Source organism: Python bivittatus, unplaced genomic scaffold (assembly GCF_059951505.1).
Source record: "Python bivittatus isolate LINGU-HERP-01145 unplaced genomic scaffold, Pbiv_v1 ctg000650_np1212, whole genome shotgun sequence".
Taxonomy (NCBI): Eukaryota; Metazoa; Chordata; class Lepidosauria; order Squamata; family Pythonidae; genus Python; species Python bivittatus.
In genome coordinates, this window is record NW_028277093.1 from 1,808,278 (window position 1) to 1,820,504 (window position 12,227).

The window sequence follows — 12,227 nt, forward strand, 5'->3', positions numbered from 1 at the left end:
TCTTGCACAGTAGGATTCAAAGCCACCAGTTAATGATAAAAATAACAGGCAAGCCATAAATAAGAATAATGATATGAGGGTTTTGCATGTATATCTCTAGGCATTGCCAAGCGGTAGGCTGCGTCTACTTGCTTGCAGAGGAAGCGTACAGACATCAATGGAGGTATAATCATCAGAAGGTGTCTGGGATCATTACTTTATTATGTTTACCTTTATGTTATGTTTATTTATTCATTATCAAAAGCTTATGCCTTTGATAACATTTGCTAGTGGTTCTGATTTTTTGCTACCACAGACTAACCAGGTTCTCCCCCTAAAGTTTATTTCTATGCCTTCAAGTCAGTTTTTGACTCTTGGTGACTGCCTGGACTAATTCTTGCAGTTTTCTTGGCGAGGTGTTTCGGAAGTGGCTTGCCCTTGCCTCCTTCCTAGGGTTAAGAGAAAGTGACTGGCCCAAAGTCACCCAGCGGGCTTTGTGCCTAGGCGGGACTAGAACTCACCGTCTCCTGGCTTCTAGCCTGGTGCCTTAACCACTACCCCAAACTGGCTCTCAAAGTTTATTTGGACTACGATAAATGAATTTACTTTGATACTGTGATGGAAAAATAATAAAATAAAGCTGGAAACTCTCCCTCCTCCCCCTTGCCTCTCCTGCAACCTCTTTTCTTCACTTCCTCCTGCCATTCTTCGCTTGTGCAAAGCAGGATCAGCCCCAAGCCCTTGCAAGACCCAAGAGTGACCATGTTCCACTGCCAAAAATAGCCCTCTTAATGCTATCCCACGAAAACAATGGGAGCGCCATCGCCTGTCTGTTTCAGGGTTTGCCCTGGTTCTTATCTGACAATAGAAAAACCATTTCTCCCCCATTTCACACCTATCCAAACCTATCCTCGACTCAGATTTCCCGCCTCTCAACCTCCAAAGTGTATAAATCCTATGCTTTTCTCTTGTTCAGGGTCCCTGTTTCTTGAAAGCAGGCACCCGACGATCCTTGCAATAAACCTGGTTCTTCTCCTCAGCGTTGCGCTCCTGCCTTTGGCAGAAATTCCACAACAATATCATTGTTCCTTACAGATAAGGAAGAAATCAGTGAAGCAATGTAGCATCGCTCCTTCTCCTTCTTTGCCTTTTAAACATGGTAGAAAGAAAGCCAGGGTTGGCCTATGTATCCAAAAATCAGGAGGAGTTTGGTAGGGGGAATTAAGATGATGAGCAGCGTGCAAGGCCGGATTAAGGCCCACTGATGCCCAGCAATGGTGCCCCTTGGCTCTTCCACTGCTTAACTTCAAGACATGAAGACTCTGTAAGTGCTGAAGTTGAACTAAAAATTCAGTTTTCTTCCCGGCCATCCCCCAGCCCAGATCCCACAACGATAGTACATATAAACTTTTAAAAATACGTATGTCTTTAACACTAAATAGACGTATGCAATATAAGCAATCATTACTAGGACGATAGAAAAAAAATGCAGTTTCAAGATTTTTTAACGCAGTTTTAAATAAAATGATTACAAGGGGAAAAAATGCCAGTGCAAAAATGTGTTGAAAGCTGAAGTTGAATGTGGCGGTGAAAGAGTTATGGGCATGATTGCTATGGGGGAAACTCAGTGGGCCTCCCTTCCTTTGGGGGCCTTAAGCTGTCACCTGGGAGGCAGGCGGTGACAAAGCACCCTTTTGTTGGGCAACCCCACATTTCCACAAAGGCATAACTAATCACTCAAATAACAAATTCAGAGGGTCCAAACCCACTTCTGACACCAATAAAAATGTTACACACGCTGCTCCCAGGTTCAGCTTATGGTCACTCACTCACACACTCACAGCCCGTTGAGGCACGCGGATCTTGTCAGCCCCCCTTGCCTTGTACCTGGGTCTTCCAGAGAGGTGCGGCTGGAGCAGACAGACACACAGCCCTGGTCAACAGCCGGGAAATAATTAGGGACACACGCAAATCACTTCCAACCGAACACTGAGGCACAAGAGGTTCTTTGGAATACATGGAGACCCAGAGGATTTAAAGTAACAGCAAAACTTTACTGGTTGCAAGGTACATTTGCTCTTTCTCACACACACACACACACACACACTCACCCACACTTACCCACGTCCTTCCCAACTAGGCTACCAGGGACTAGCTAGAGGGACGGAAGCTGCCACGTCTGGATTCAGAGACGACTCAGAGGACTCAGAAGACTCAGAGAAGACAACTCAGAGTGGGCGGGCTTTGGGACCCCTTTTATCCCCCAAAGTCCTTGCTGGGTTGATTCACAAGTTGATGGGATTGGGGTGAGGGTTTCCATGGGCTCAGGCCCAACTTCTTTTGTCTGGTTCAGGTCCTTTGTTTCCTTAACGACTTGCTTACTTCTTATCTACCTCCCCGAAGGGATCTCATAGACAAATTTCCTGGCTTTTGTGCTTCTGAAAGCTTCCTACCCCAGCAGAGGAGGAGAAAGGTTGTACCAGATGCTGCAAGGGGGAGCAACTTTTACACAGATGCCGTTTTTCTTGGGTGGAGAAATAAAACACTGCTCTCTGCTACGTGTACGCAGACCCAGTTGAGCCAATGAAGAAATGGGACAAGACCGCCTTCGCAGAAACTGCCAAGAAAGGTTTAGATCAGTGTTTTTCAAGCTTGACAATTTAAAGATGTGTGGACTTCGACTCCCAGAATTCCCCAGCCAGCATGTATACATATACACAAACATGTATCTGTATTGCCCTGGCTTTGTTTTTCCCTTTTTGGTGTGGCTTCTGGCAGTATGCCTACATGTATAATATACTAATCTATCACATGCATACATTGGGGGAGGGATAAACAGGCTCTTCAGGAGCTGTTCTTCCTGAAGCTCTTTCCACACTCCATACATTCACATGGTTTCTCCCCTGTGAGGATCCTTTTATGGGACGGTGATTGGAAAGAGTGAAGCTCCTTCCCCACTCTATGTATCTGTATGGCCCTTTCCCCCCTGTGGACTCTGATGAGAAAAAGGGTTGGAGCGGCAAGAGATGCTCCTTCAGACTCCAAGGCGAGTGGATGCTTCTTGCTTTCTGTGAATGTTTTCATGCGTCTCTTAAGGCCCGAGCTATAGCTGAAGCTGTCACTCCAAGCATCAACAGGGCTTCGGCCTGATTCTTTCATGGGAAATTAAGCATGACTCATTGCTGAAGCTCTTCCATGTATGAAACATCTGAAAGTTTTCTCACTTGTGTGGATCTGTGGTGAACAATAAAGTGGTACCCCTGACTGAAGCTCCTTCCACATTCTGAACATCAATAACGCTTCTCCACTGTATGGGTTTTATATCTATCTATCTATCTATCTATCTATCTATCTATCTATCTATCTATCTATCTATCTATCTATCCATCCATCCATCCATCCATCCATCCATCCATCCATCCATCCATCCATCTATCCATTAAAATAAATAAATCTATCTCCATCCATCCATGCCACCCATTTTAATTAAGTACTCTGGGTTTCTAATAAAATACATGGATAAAATAAAAGCCATAAAGGAAAACAGCATCACACACACACACACACAGCGAGAAAGAGAAAGAAAGAGAAAGAGAGGGAGGGAGGGGGGGGAGAGAGAGAGAGAGAGAGAGAGATGGATGGACGAACTAGCATTCTGGCTGAAATTCTTTCCGTTCAGATCCATAAGCCCTATTGCATTATACCATCTAACATCCACTAAAAATCATTCAGGTTCTCAACCAACAACATGGCATCATCTAGATACCAAAGTGCACATACATTTCTATCTCCAAGAAACCTCAAATATCACCAGAAGCTTCCTTTATACATTTACCCATAAATACCTTGGACAAAAAATGGGACCTCACATATCCTTCTCTTACTCTGTTTAGGGTTGAAACATTCCATTTATTCTCAAACACCCTTTATGTCCATCGTGCACTGCTTCCATTTGTTAATGTCTGTGTCACAACAGAAGCATTCCTCCCCCGCCCCCAGAAATATTCATTAGACTTCTCGTACATAAGTTATTTATTAAGATTATTCTTCCAACTAAAACACTTTACACCCTTGGGAGCTTAAAAATTACACACTTTGCTCGGTTATTAAGAATGATCATACTTGAATTATTGCAATGGTTCATAAAGTCTTTGATTTCTAGAAAGGTGAACCTCAGAGGAGGGGTGTCTGTGGGGGGGGTCAAAAAGTCAAGATGGCAGCTGTGCCTATGACGGGTGGTGCATACGATGCACATAACAAGGGGCAGGATTTTCAGCATGCGTTTGACTTGATCCCCTCCACAAACGCCTCCTCTCAAAGGACTTTTAATCATTTCTGAACTCTTTTGAAGTTTATGATGTTTGGATCATTTCATGCTGATGGGATTCAAAATGCGTATTTCCTCGAAAGCTCTTTCACACTCCAAGGACTGATAGGGTTTCTCTCCCTGTGGATTCTCTGATGAGAAGTGAGATTTTTCTTACAGGAATAGCTCTTTCTACATTCAAAGCAAGTGTACGGTTTCACCCCTCGGTGAATCTTTTTATGGATGCTAAGACTCGTGCTCTGACTGAAACTCCTTCCACACTCCAGGCATTTATAGGGTTTCTCCCCCGTGTGGGTCCTTTCGTGGCAATTAAGGTACGTCCTGTTGCTGAAACTCTTTTCGCACGCAAAGCATTGGTATGGTTTCTCTCCCGTGTGAATGCGCTGGTGCAAAGTAAGGTGGGAACTCTGACTGAAGCTCCTTCCACATTCAAAGCATTTATACGGCTTCTCCCCGGTGTGGGTTCTTCGATGGGTTGTAAGGTGTGTCCTCTGCCTAAAGCTCTTTCCACACTCAAAACACATATATGGTTTTTCCCCCGTGTGAATTCTCTTATGAGAAACGAGACCTGCACTAGTGTTGAACGTCTTGGGACATTCCAAGCACAGATATGGCTTCTCTCCTGAGTGGATTTTTTTATGTCGACTTAGGTGTGTGGTGTGGCTAAAGCTCTTTCCACACTCCAAGCATTTATACAGTTTTTCCTGAGTGTGAACTCTTCTATGTGAAGTAAGGGAAGTGTTCCTACCAAAACTCTTTCCACACTCCAAGCATCTGTAAGGTCTTTCTTCTGTGTGTAAGTGCTGATGTTTGGCCAGAGAGACGCTCTGATTAAATTGCCTTCCACACTCCGAGCATTTAAATAATTTCTCTTCTCCATAAATTCTTTGATATTGCAAAAGGTCACCTGTCTGATAGAAGTTCTTTCCACTCTCCAAGCATTTATCTGATTTCTCACTTGGACGGATTTTTCGATGCAAAAGAAAGTTTGAGCTACAGGTAGAGCTCTTTGTGCGCACTGAGCACTGATATGGTTTCTCCCCTGTATAAATTCTGTGATGCAAGTTGACTTTGGATTTAGAGATTAATGTCCTGCTACCTGAAGGATCTTTGTTCCTTTCCTCCTGTTGATATTTTTTCTGGATTAGGTTACGACAAGGGTCTTCTGCCTGGAAGGCAGACAGATTCTTCCCATTGTCTGCTTTTTTCCCTTCGTGCCTCCTTGATCCCTTTGGATCACGAATGATCTCTTCCTGCTCTTCATCTTTTGCAGTTCTTGATGAGATCCAGTACAGCTCTTGAGCAGGAGAATCAGCTATCACCAAATCTGCTCAGAAAGAGAGAGAGAAGACTAGATTACAAATGAAACTGAAAAGTGGGACAAATAATCTGTGCTCAATTAACCATTGCAGTAAATTAATGTAAGTATGAATCTCTGTCCCATTTCTCTATGACTTCTTCTATGGTGAAGGTTTGAGAGACCTTGTGGGACATAATGTACCTATGATGTGTTCCATCTTTTACAATAAATGGTTCCTCTTTCCATTTTGTTTTGGTTTTTTTGAAGGACACAAATGGTGCCCAAGCAAGTCTAACCATTTAAAAATGAAACACCATCCAGCTGGAAGACAGCTTGGAGGTTTTGTAGTCCAACCCTCTGCCCAGGGCAGGAATCCTCAGATCATCCCAGACAAATGACTGTCGACCCATTCCTTGAAAACCTCCGGTGATGGAGCCCCCGTGACTCCAGGAGACAAGCTGTTTCACTACTTAATAGTAATCCCAGCCAGGAAATGCCTCCTTATTTCAGATTTGGATCTCTTTGTAAAGCTTCTACCTGTTGGTTCTCGTCTTTCCCTCAGGGACTACGGAGAATAAATCCACACCCTCTTCCCTGTGACAGCCCTTCAAGTATTGGATGGCTGTTATCAGGTCTCCCTTTATCTTTCTCTTCCTGAGGCTAAACATATCCAGTTTGTTTAACTGTTCTTTGTAGGACAGCCTCCAAGCCCCCCTCCATCTTTGTTGCTCTTCTCTTTCCAGTTCCTCATATCTGGAGCTCCATATTTGGGGCTCCGATCCTCATCTCAAAAACATGCCACTCAGGGAAACAGTTGCTGACTATGACAGGCCTACCAAAACTTTATTTCATACACAGCACAGAAAGAAAGCTTATTATGACCTGGAGCCAGCAGAGGATAGATCACAGCCCTTACATCAGAGAAGCTGGAGTGGGAAAAAATGTAAGGACCATTTTTTCACTTCTTCACTTCTTTTGAGGAAAAAAATCTTCTGGGTTTGGGTACTGGGGCCATGGAACAGGAGATGGTTGACCAGATAAGGAACAAGGCAGAATTCTCTGTAAGTTCAGAGGGACCAGGGGCAGGACATTTTATCTTGGGAAGACCCCAGAGAACAGCTTGGTTTTAGGTCTTGTTATAAAGCTTTATGTTAATAATTAGAGAAAGACACACAAAAAAAGGAGAAAGTGAGAGGAGATTTCCAAAAGTATGGATGCATCAGATATGGAAAAATTGAACCTGATACTGGGCAATGTGTCTAACTGCTTGGAATCATGTTTATGTTGTTAAGATTATTTGAAGTAAAATCAATTGTGCAAAAATTCTGGAGGTCTATAGAATCCTAGAGTTGGAAAGGACTCCTGTGATGGAATGTGTCTAGGAGGAGGAGAGTGATGTGGGAGATCAAGGCTATCAGGAAGGAGGGGGAAAGGAGGGGAAAGGAGACAATACAGTCCACAGGGGGAGTGAGGGAAGCGAAATTGGTTCAGGGTAGCCACTCCCTAGAATCTCCCAGGGTATATCCACTAGTTGCTGTAGTATAGATTTAGTTTGCCAAGATTCTGTCTTTGAGGTGTAAGCAAATAAAGGAACTATACTCGACTGACTGGACTGTTTCATCGTTGTTCTTGGGCTGGGCCTGATAACTCCTGAGGCCATGAATTCCAACCCCTATTCAGGGCAGAAATCCATATTAAAGCATCCCTGATGGCCTCTGGTCTCTGCCTGAATGCAGACAATGAAAAGGAGCTGACCACCTCTCTTAGTCACTGGTTCCACGGTCAATCAGCTCTTACTATTTACATTTTTGGAATATGCAGCCCAAATTTGTCCTTCTCTAAGTTGAAGCCACTAGCTTATGTCCTTCCAAAATGTCAGAAAAGCCTAATTTCCTATTTGGACTTGGCCACCTCTTCAAACATCCTCCATGGTGGTACCACTCTGAAGAAGATAAAAGGTTGCCCAGGCCTTTCTAACATTTGGTGGGTCCTAAGGAATCTTTCCTCCTTTTATAGACTTCATTTTTTCTCATGAAATATTGTCATGGAATCAAACATGTGGTGCCAGTTCTCAGGTCTTCTACAAAGTGGGGCATTTCCCAAAGGACACTGTTCTCAGATCCTTTGAGATCTTTTGAGGTCTTAGTTCTCAATAAACTTGTAAGGATGGAATCCCTTTTTATATCTCATACAAGTTCTTATGCAGAAAAAGAAGAAAAGAGAGGTGGGTCATCCAAGTGGGAATGACCCGGCAAACCAACTGGGACAAGTCCATCCTGGGAGACTAAAAATGGAACCCAAGGAATTCATCTAGTTCCATCTAGTTTCCCCATCACTCACCTGAGAAGATTGCTGCTCGTCTTTCTTCTTCCTCATCCTGTTGGACAAATAGATCTTCCCCTTCTTCCATCCAGGATTTGATCTCAGGTTTGGGAAAATCTTTGGTGGAAACAAACAAGTTGTTAACTTCTAAATACAAAATATCCAGACTTCCCAAACAGCCCTTTCTGTGTGTTGCTCCCAAGAAGCAAGAGAAAGTTCTAAACTTCATTAGGTCCACCTGAAAACCAGCATTTGGGCTTAAAATCTAGCTGGGAGCTAAAACATGGAGGTGACACCAGCTATGCTTCTTCTGCCCACATCTTGGCAGGTGGAAGAAGCTCTTTCCGCTCATTTTCCTTCCCCAGAAAGACCCCTTCCTTAAGGAGACCTTCAGTTCTGGGAAGGTGAGACTCCTCTGCTTCTTTGCCTTGTGGCCCCTCCTAAGGAGCTTCTGCTGGTGTGGGGAGTGAGGGAATCATGTAGAGTGACCGTCAGCTGAAAGGATGAAACACACACACACACAAACTCTGGTGAGGAAGAGTATGATTTGGAAAAGTGGAAGGCCTGGATCAAACTGTACCAAGGACGTTTTACAATTCAGCAGCTTTTAGACTCTACAAGGATGGTCCTTCTGCAATATTAACAAAAGAGTATTTGGACTGGCACTTGAAAGAAATTCTGGCCGCTGTTGGCTGAACTGGTCCCTTTTCCTTGGCCAAACATAGGGAGATACAATTAGCAATCACACCAGTCCCCCAATTCTTTCTCCATGCCAGATCGCCTCAAGGGATCTCAGTGCTTCTCTAGCAGAAGTTGGCAGAAGAAACGTCTCCCACCCTGCCCTTACTGGGTTCTGCAAAAGGAGAGCCAGATAGGGTGGGCACACTTCAGACAACCCCCCTCCATGGGCCCCTCAACTCTAGATGGTCAACAGACCAAGAAGGAGGTGGCTCAACTGTGTCCCTGCTCAGACACATCCTGGGCAGACTTTACACTTCTCAAAATGGCCTCACTGGAGTCCACCAAGAGCCCCACAAAGAACAGACAGGAATTGACCAGGTGAGGGGAGACTCACTGAGAGAGGCCACAATCCTGTACGTCTCCAGCATGACTTCCCTGTACAAGGTCTTCTGGCCCTGATCCAGCAGGGCCCACTCCTCCTCTGCGAAATACACAGCCACTTCCCTGAAGGACACAACCGCCTGAAAGAGAAAGCAAGTCACAATCTGGAAGAGAAGTTCAGACGGGACTGCAGCAGATTTTCCAGGAGAATTTAAGGAGGCCTTGGCTGCTGACACAAAAATAAAAAGCACGGATCAAGCGTCGTGCTGGAGGACTGAGACCAGGGAGACCAGTTCAAGTCCATCAAAAGCTCCGGAGGGACTTTGGGCCAGATACCCTTTCTCAGGCCAACCTCACAGGGGGGTTGTTGTGGAGGGAAATGGAGTGCCCCTTGAACTTCCGTGAGCTTCTCAGAAAAGGTGGAGTATAGAGCTAAGAAAAACTCTACAGCGACGCAATGTTTTCAACAAAAGAAAGCATTATTTCCCCCCAGGAAACCACAATGCAACTCACAGAATCACGGGCAGAACAGGTTGTTCTTTGCAGAAAAAAGAGAAAAAGTTGGGTGGCCCTGAAAATACAAGGTCTGGACCATGTTTGGGCACCTAGGCTTCTTCAAATGCAGGGAGTAGGTCCCAAGGCGGGGTCTTGGGTGCTCAGTTATTTGGGGGCAGAGAAAGAGAAGGGCAAAAAAGAGCGCCATGGGGAATGGGGACAAAATGATTGGGAGACTCTCCCACAGCCTCATTTGCAGAGCGCTGTCTTGTCAAAAACGCTCCCCAGAAACCCCGAGACTTCCAGCCTTCTTTAACGGCATATCTCTGTCCCTCTCTGCTTCCAGTCCATCAGAAATGGGTGCAAATGGGTTCCAACGGGGAAAGCCAGTTCCTTACAGAAACTTTACCGATTATTGCCCTGAATGGCTTCGGTCAAGAGGGCTTGCACGCAAATGGAAGGCTATCTCAGACTCTTGGCTGTTGGGACCTGCTTTTTCTACACAACCAGAATGGGGAGCTTCAGAGCTTGCACAGAGTTCTCTTCCCAGGTGAAAAAATATGCCTCTGAAAAAATAGCTGGGGGCAAAGCATCGCTGGTCGTCCGCGGAGTGCTTTTCCCCACTTGCCAGACACCAACCTGCTTTACTAAAGACGAGGCTGGAGGGACCAGATGTGAGCGACATGCACCTTCTTTTCCTTCCTCCCCTGTAACCTACCTTGGGGAGCTGCACCCCCAAAGTTTCCGCTGCAGCCCACAGAAGAGCCGGTCCAGAACGTGGCCCGGAAGCCATGGCGTCGCCTGCAAAGGAGAGAAGAGAGATTCGGCCCCAGCCTCTCCAGGGTTTCGCCTTCCGACTGACTTCTGAACCCCGGTCTGAGAAGGGCGGCTTCCAGGTGAGGGAGACGTCACACGGCCAGGCCTGCGAGAAAACCTGCATCCCCACAACCCCCGGGATCTGCGTTCGGAACTAGCCCACTCTCTGGGGCCACGAGAGGGGAACGCAGTCTCTAAGTGTGTGTCCGTGGTCTAACTGGGCAAGTGTGGGGTGGGGACCCCGTGGGACGATGCCTGTGATGGGGTGTGAGCTGGACCAGCGGCTGAAGGCCCAGAGAAGCACCAAGCCAATGATGCACAAACTGCAGCCATGGATCAAGGCAAGGAGGGGGGGATCTTGTCTGCCCCCTTCTCTCAGCCTGGGGGGGGGTCAAAATCCTGCACCCCCAAAGGAAACCCCAAGACAAAGAAACAGATCCTTGTTTAAGGGATTCTAGAGGGTGCCCCACTTCCGAGAGGAGAGAAGGAAAAGGCACTCTGCACATGCCCTGGGTGCTTGGCCTTCAGCTCTTTTTTGACAAGGGGGATATTCTGCAGGTCCGAGGCTCCCATCCCCGAATTGCGGGTTGCATCTGGGAGACCCGGGAGCGGCTCTGCAGGGCCGCCTTCGTTCCTCCGCCTCCCCGGCCCTCGTTGCGCAGGCTGGGGACGATGGGGGTTGCAGTCCACCCCCGGGGCCCCAAGGGGGAGCCTTCCCCGCCCCGCGTTCTTGCACCGAGGCGGGCAAGGCTTTGGCAAGGGGGGGGGGAGCGAGGGGGCTGCCCCTAACCCGTGCGCCCCTGCCGCCGGAGGGCCTGCGGTGCCTCCCCAGCCGCGGGGAGGGGCGGGAGCAGCATCCTTTTGCGGGGGGGTCGAGACCCTCCTGCAGCGTCGCCGCCGCTGCGCCCACCTTCGCCCCGTAGTCTCAGCGCAAGCCCGCGGAGCAGAGGCCGGGCAGGCTGCGGGAGGAAGACGCTTCCGGCTCCCCTTCGACGCGGGCGGGACGCCGCCATCGCTGGGGAACCCGAAGTGTCACCGCAACAATGGCAGAGGGGCCGGCGGGGGAGGAGGGTTATTGCTACTCACCAGGTCGATTTGCGGATCCAAGGGGACAGGAAATGGGCGGGGGAGGAAAGGGACAAATAAATAAATGCCCTCTACCTTCCTCTGTCCTCATCCACGGTCCCCAAGAGGACAAAGAGGGACTGTGCCAAATCTGCTTCCTCTTGGAAGGAATGGCAGAGAGGGTCCGCACCGTCGCAAAGCGGGACCGCGTGCTGCCTGGATTCTCTTCCGCAGTTTCAAAGCCCCTCCCCCAAATACGGTGTTGGATGGAGAAGCGGCAACTTTGCTTGATGGGGGTGAGAGAGAAACCCACTCCCCCCACCCCTCCGTCAGTTTGCAGGCATCTCGCCTCTTTTGGAGCTTCCTAGAGCATCGGAGGTGGGAACAGCGACAGTCCAGTCAGTTTGCAGCAGGGGAAAATCTGAGCGGCTGAGAGACACCTCTAAGGCGCCTAGGCACTCAAAGTGATGCTTGGGGCATGCCTAAAGTTTTCTTGCAGACGATGGAGACAGGGATGTGCTGTGGCTCCTTTGTTTTTTATAAATTTTATTAAAGTTTTTACAAAGAACATAAAAACGAACACAAACCAATGAACAGTAAAAAGAGCGGAGAAAGAGAAAAAGAAGACAGAAATTCAAAAAAGTGTAAAGAGAGAGAACAAAAAGAAGAAAGAAGAAGCTTCTGATTTCTTTTGCAGCAATTACAAGTCCAATTACAAAATTAACCCTTAGTCTAGGATTACAAAAAGACGGCTCACTTTTTTCTGTTAGCCAATTTTTTCTAATCATCAAAATCACAAATCTAAGTGCATTTTTTCCCGTTTCATGCAAAAAGTCTATAAGGGGTTTCCAGTCAGCCATA

At 47.0% G+C, this 12,227-nt stretch overlaps 1 protein-coding gene across 1 annotated transcript; it reads right to left on the reverse strand.

Annotated features, from left to right (window-relative positions):
- Positions 1-3,933: 3,933 nt before the first annotated feature.
- On the reverse strand, positions 3,934-11,400 carry LOC103058720 (uncharacterized). Its single transcript, XM_088151402.1, has 5 exons — positions 11,092-11,400; positions 10,204-10,286; positions 9,004-9,130; positions 7,947-8,045; positions 3,934-5,633 (listed from the first exon to the last, which is right to left on the reverse strand). Exons 1-5 carry the CDS (start codon positions 11,312-11,314, stop codon positions 4,366-4,368), a joined length of 1,800 nt encoding a protein of 599 aa, XP_088007528.1. The 5' UTR covers positions 11,315-11,400; the 3' UTR covers positions 3,934-4,365.
- Positions 11,401-12,227: the final 827 nt, after the last annotated feature.

What these genes read in the sequence shown, in the direction of transcription:
- LOC103058720 (XM_088151402.1), bottom strand. Translation starts at nt 11,314, where the DNA reads ATGGCGGCGTCCCGCCCGCGTCGAAGGGGAGCCGGAAGCGTCTTCCTC. An exon ending in CCGGCGGCAGGGGCGCACGG is followed by an intron (nt 10,287 to 11,091) that starts GTTAGGGGCAGC and finishes TCTCCTTTGCAG; the next exon opens with GCGACGCCATGGCTTCCGGG. An exon ending in TGGGGGTGCAGCTCCCCAAG is followed by an intron (nt 9,131 to 10,203) that starts GTAGGTTACAGG and finishes TTTCTCTTTCAG; the next exon opens with GCGGTTGTGTCCTTCAGGGA.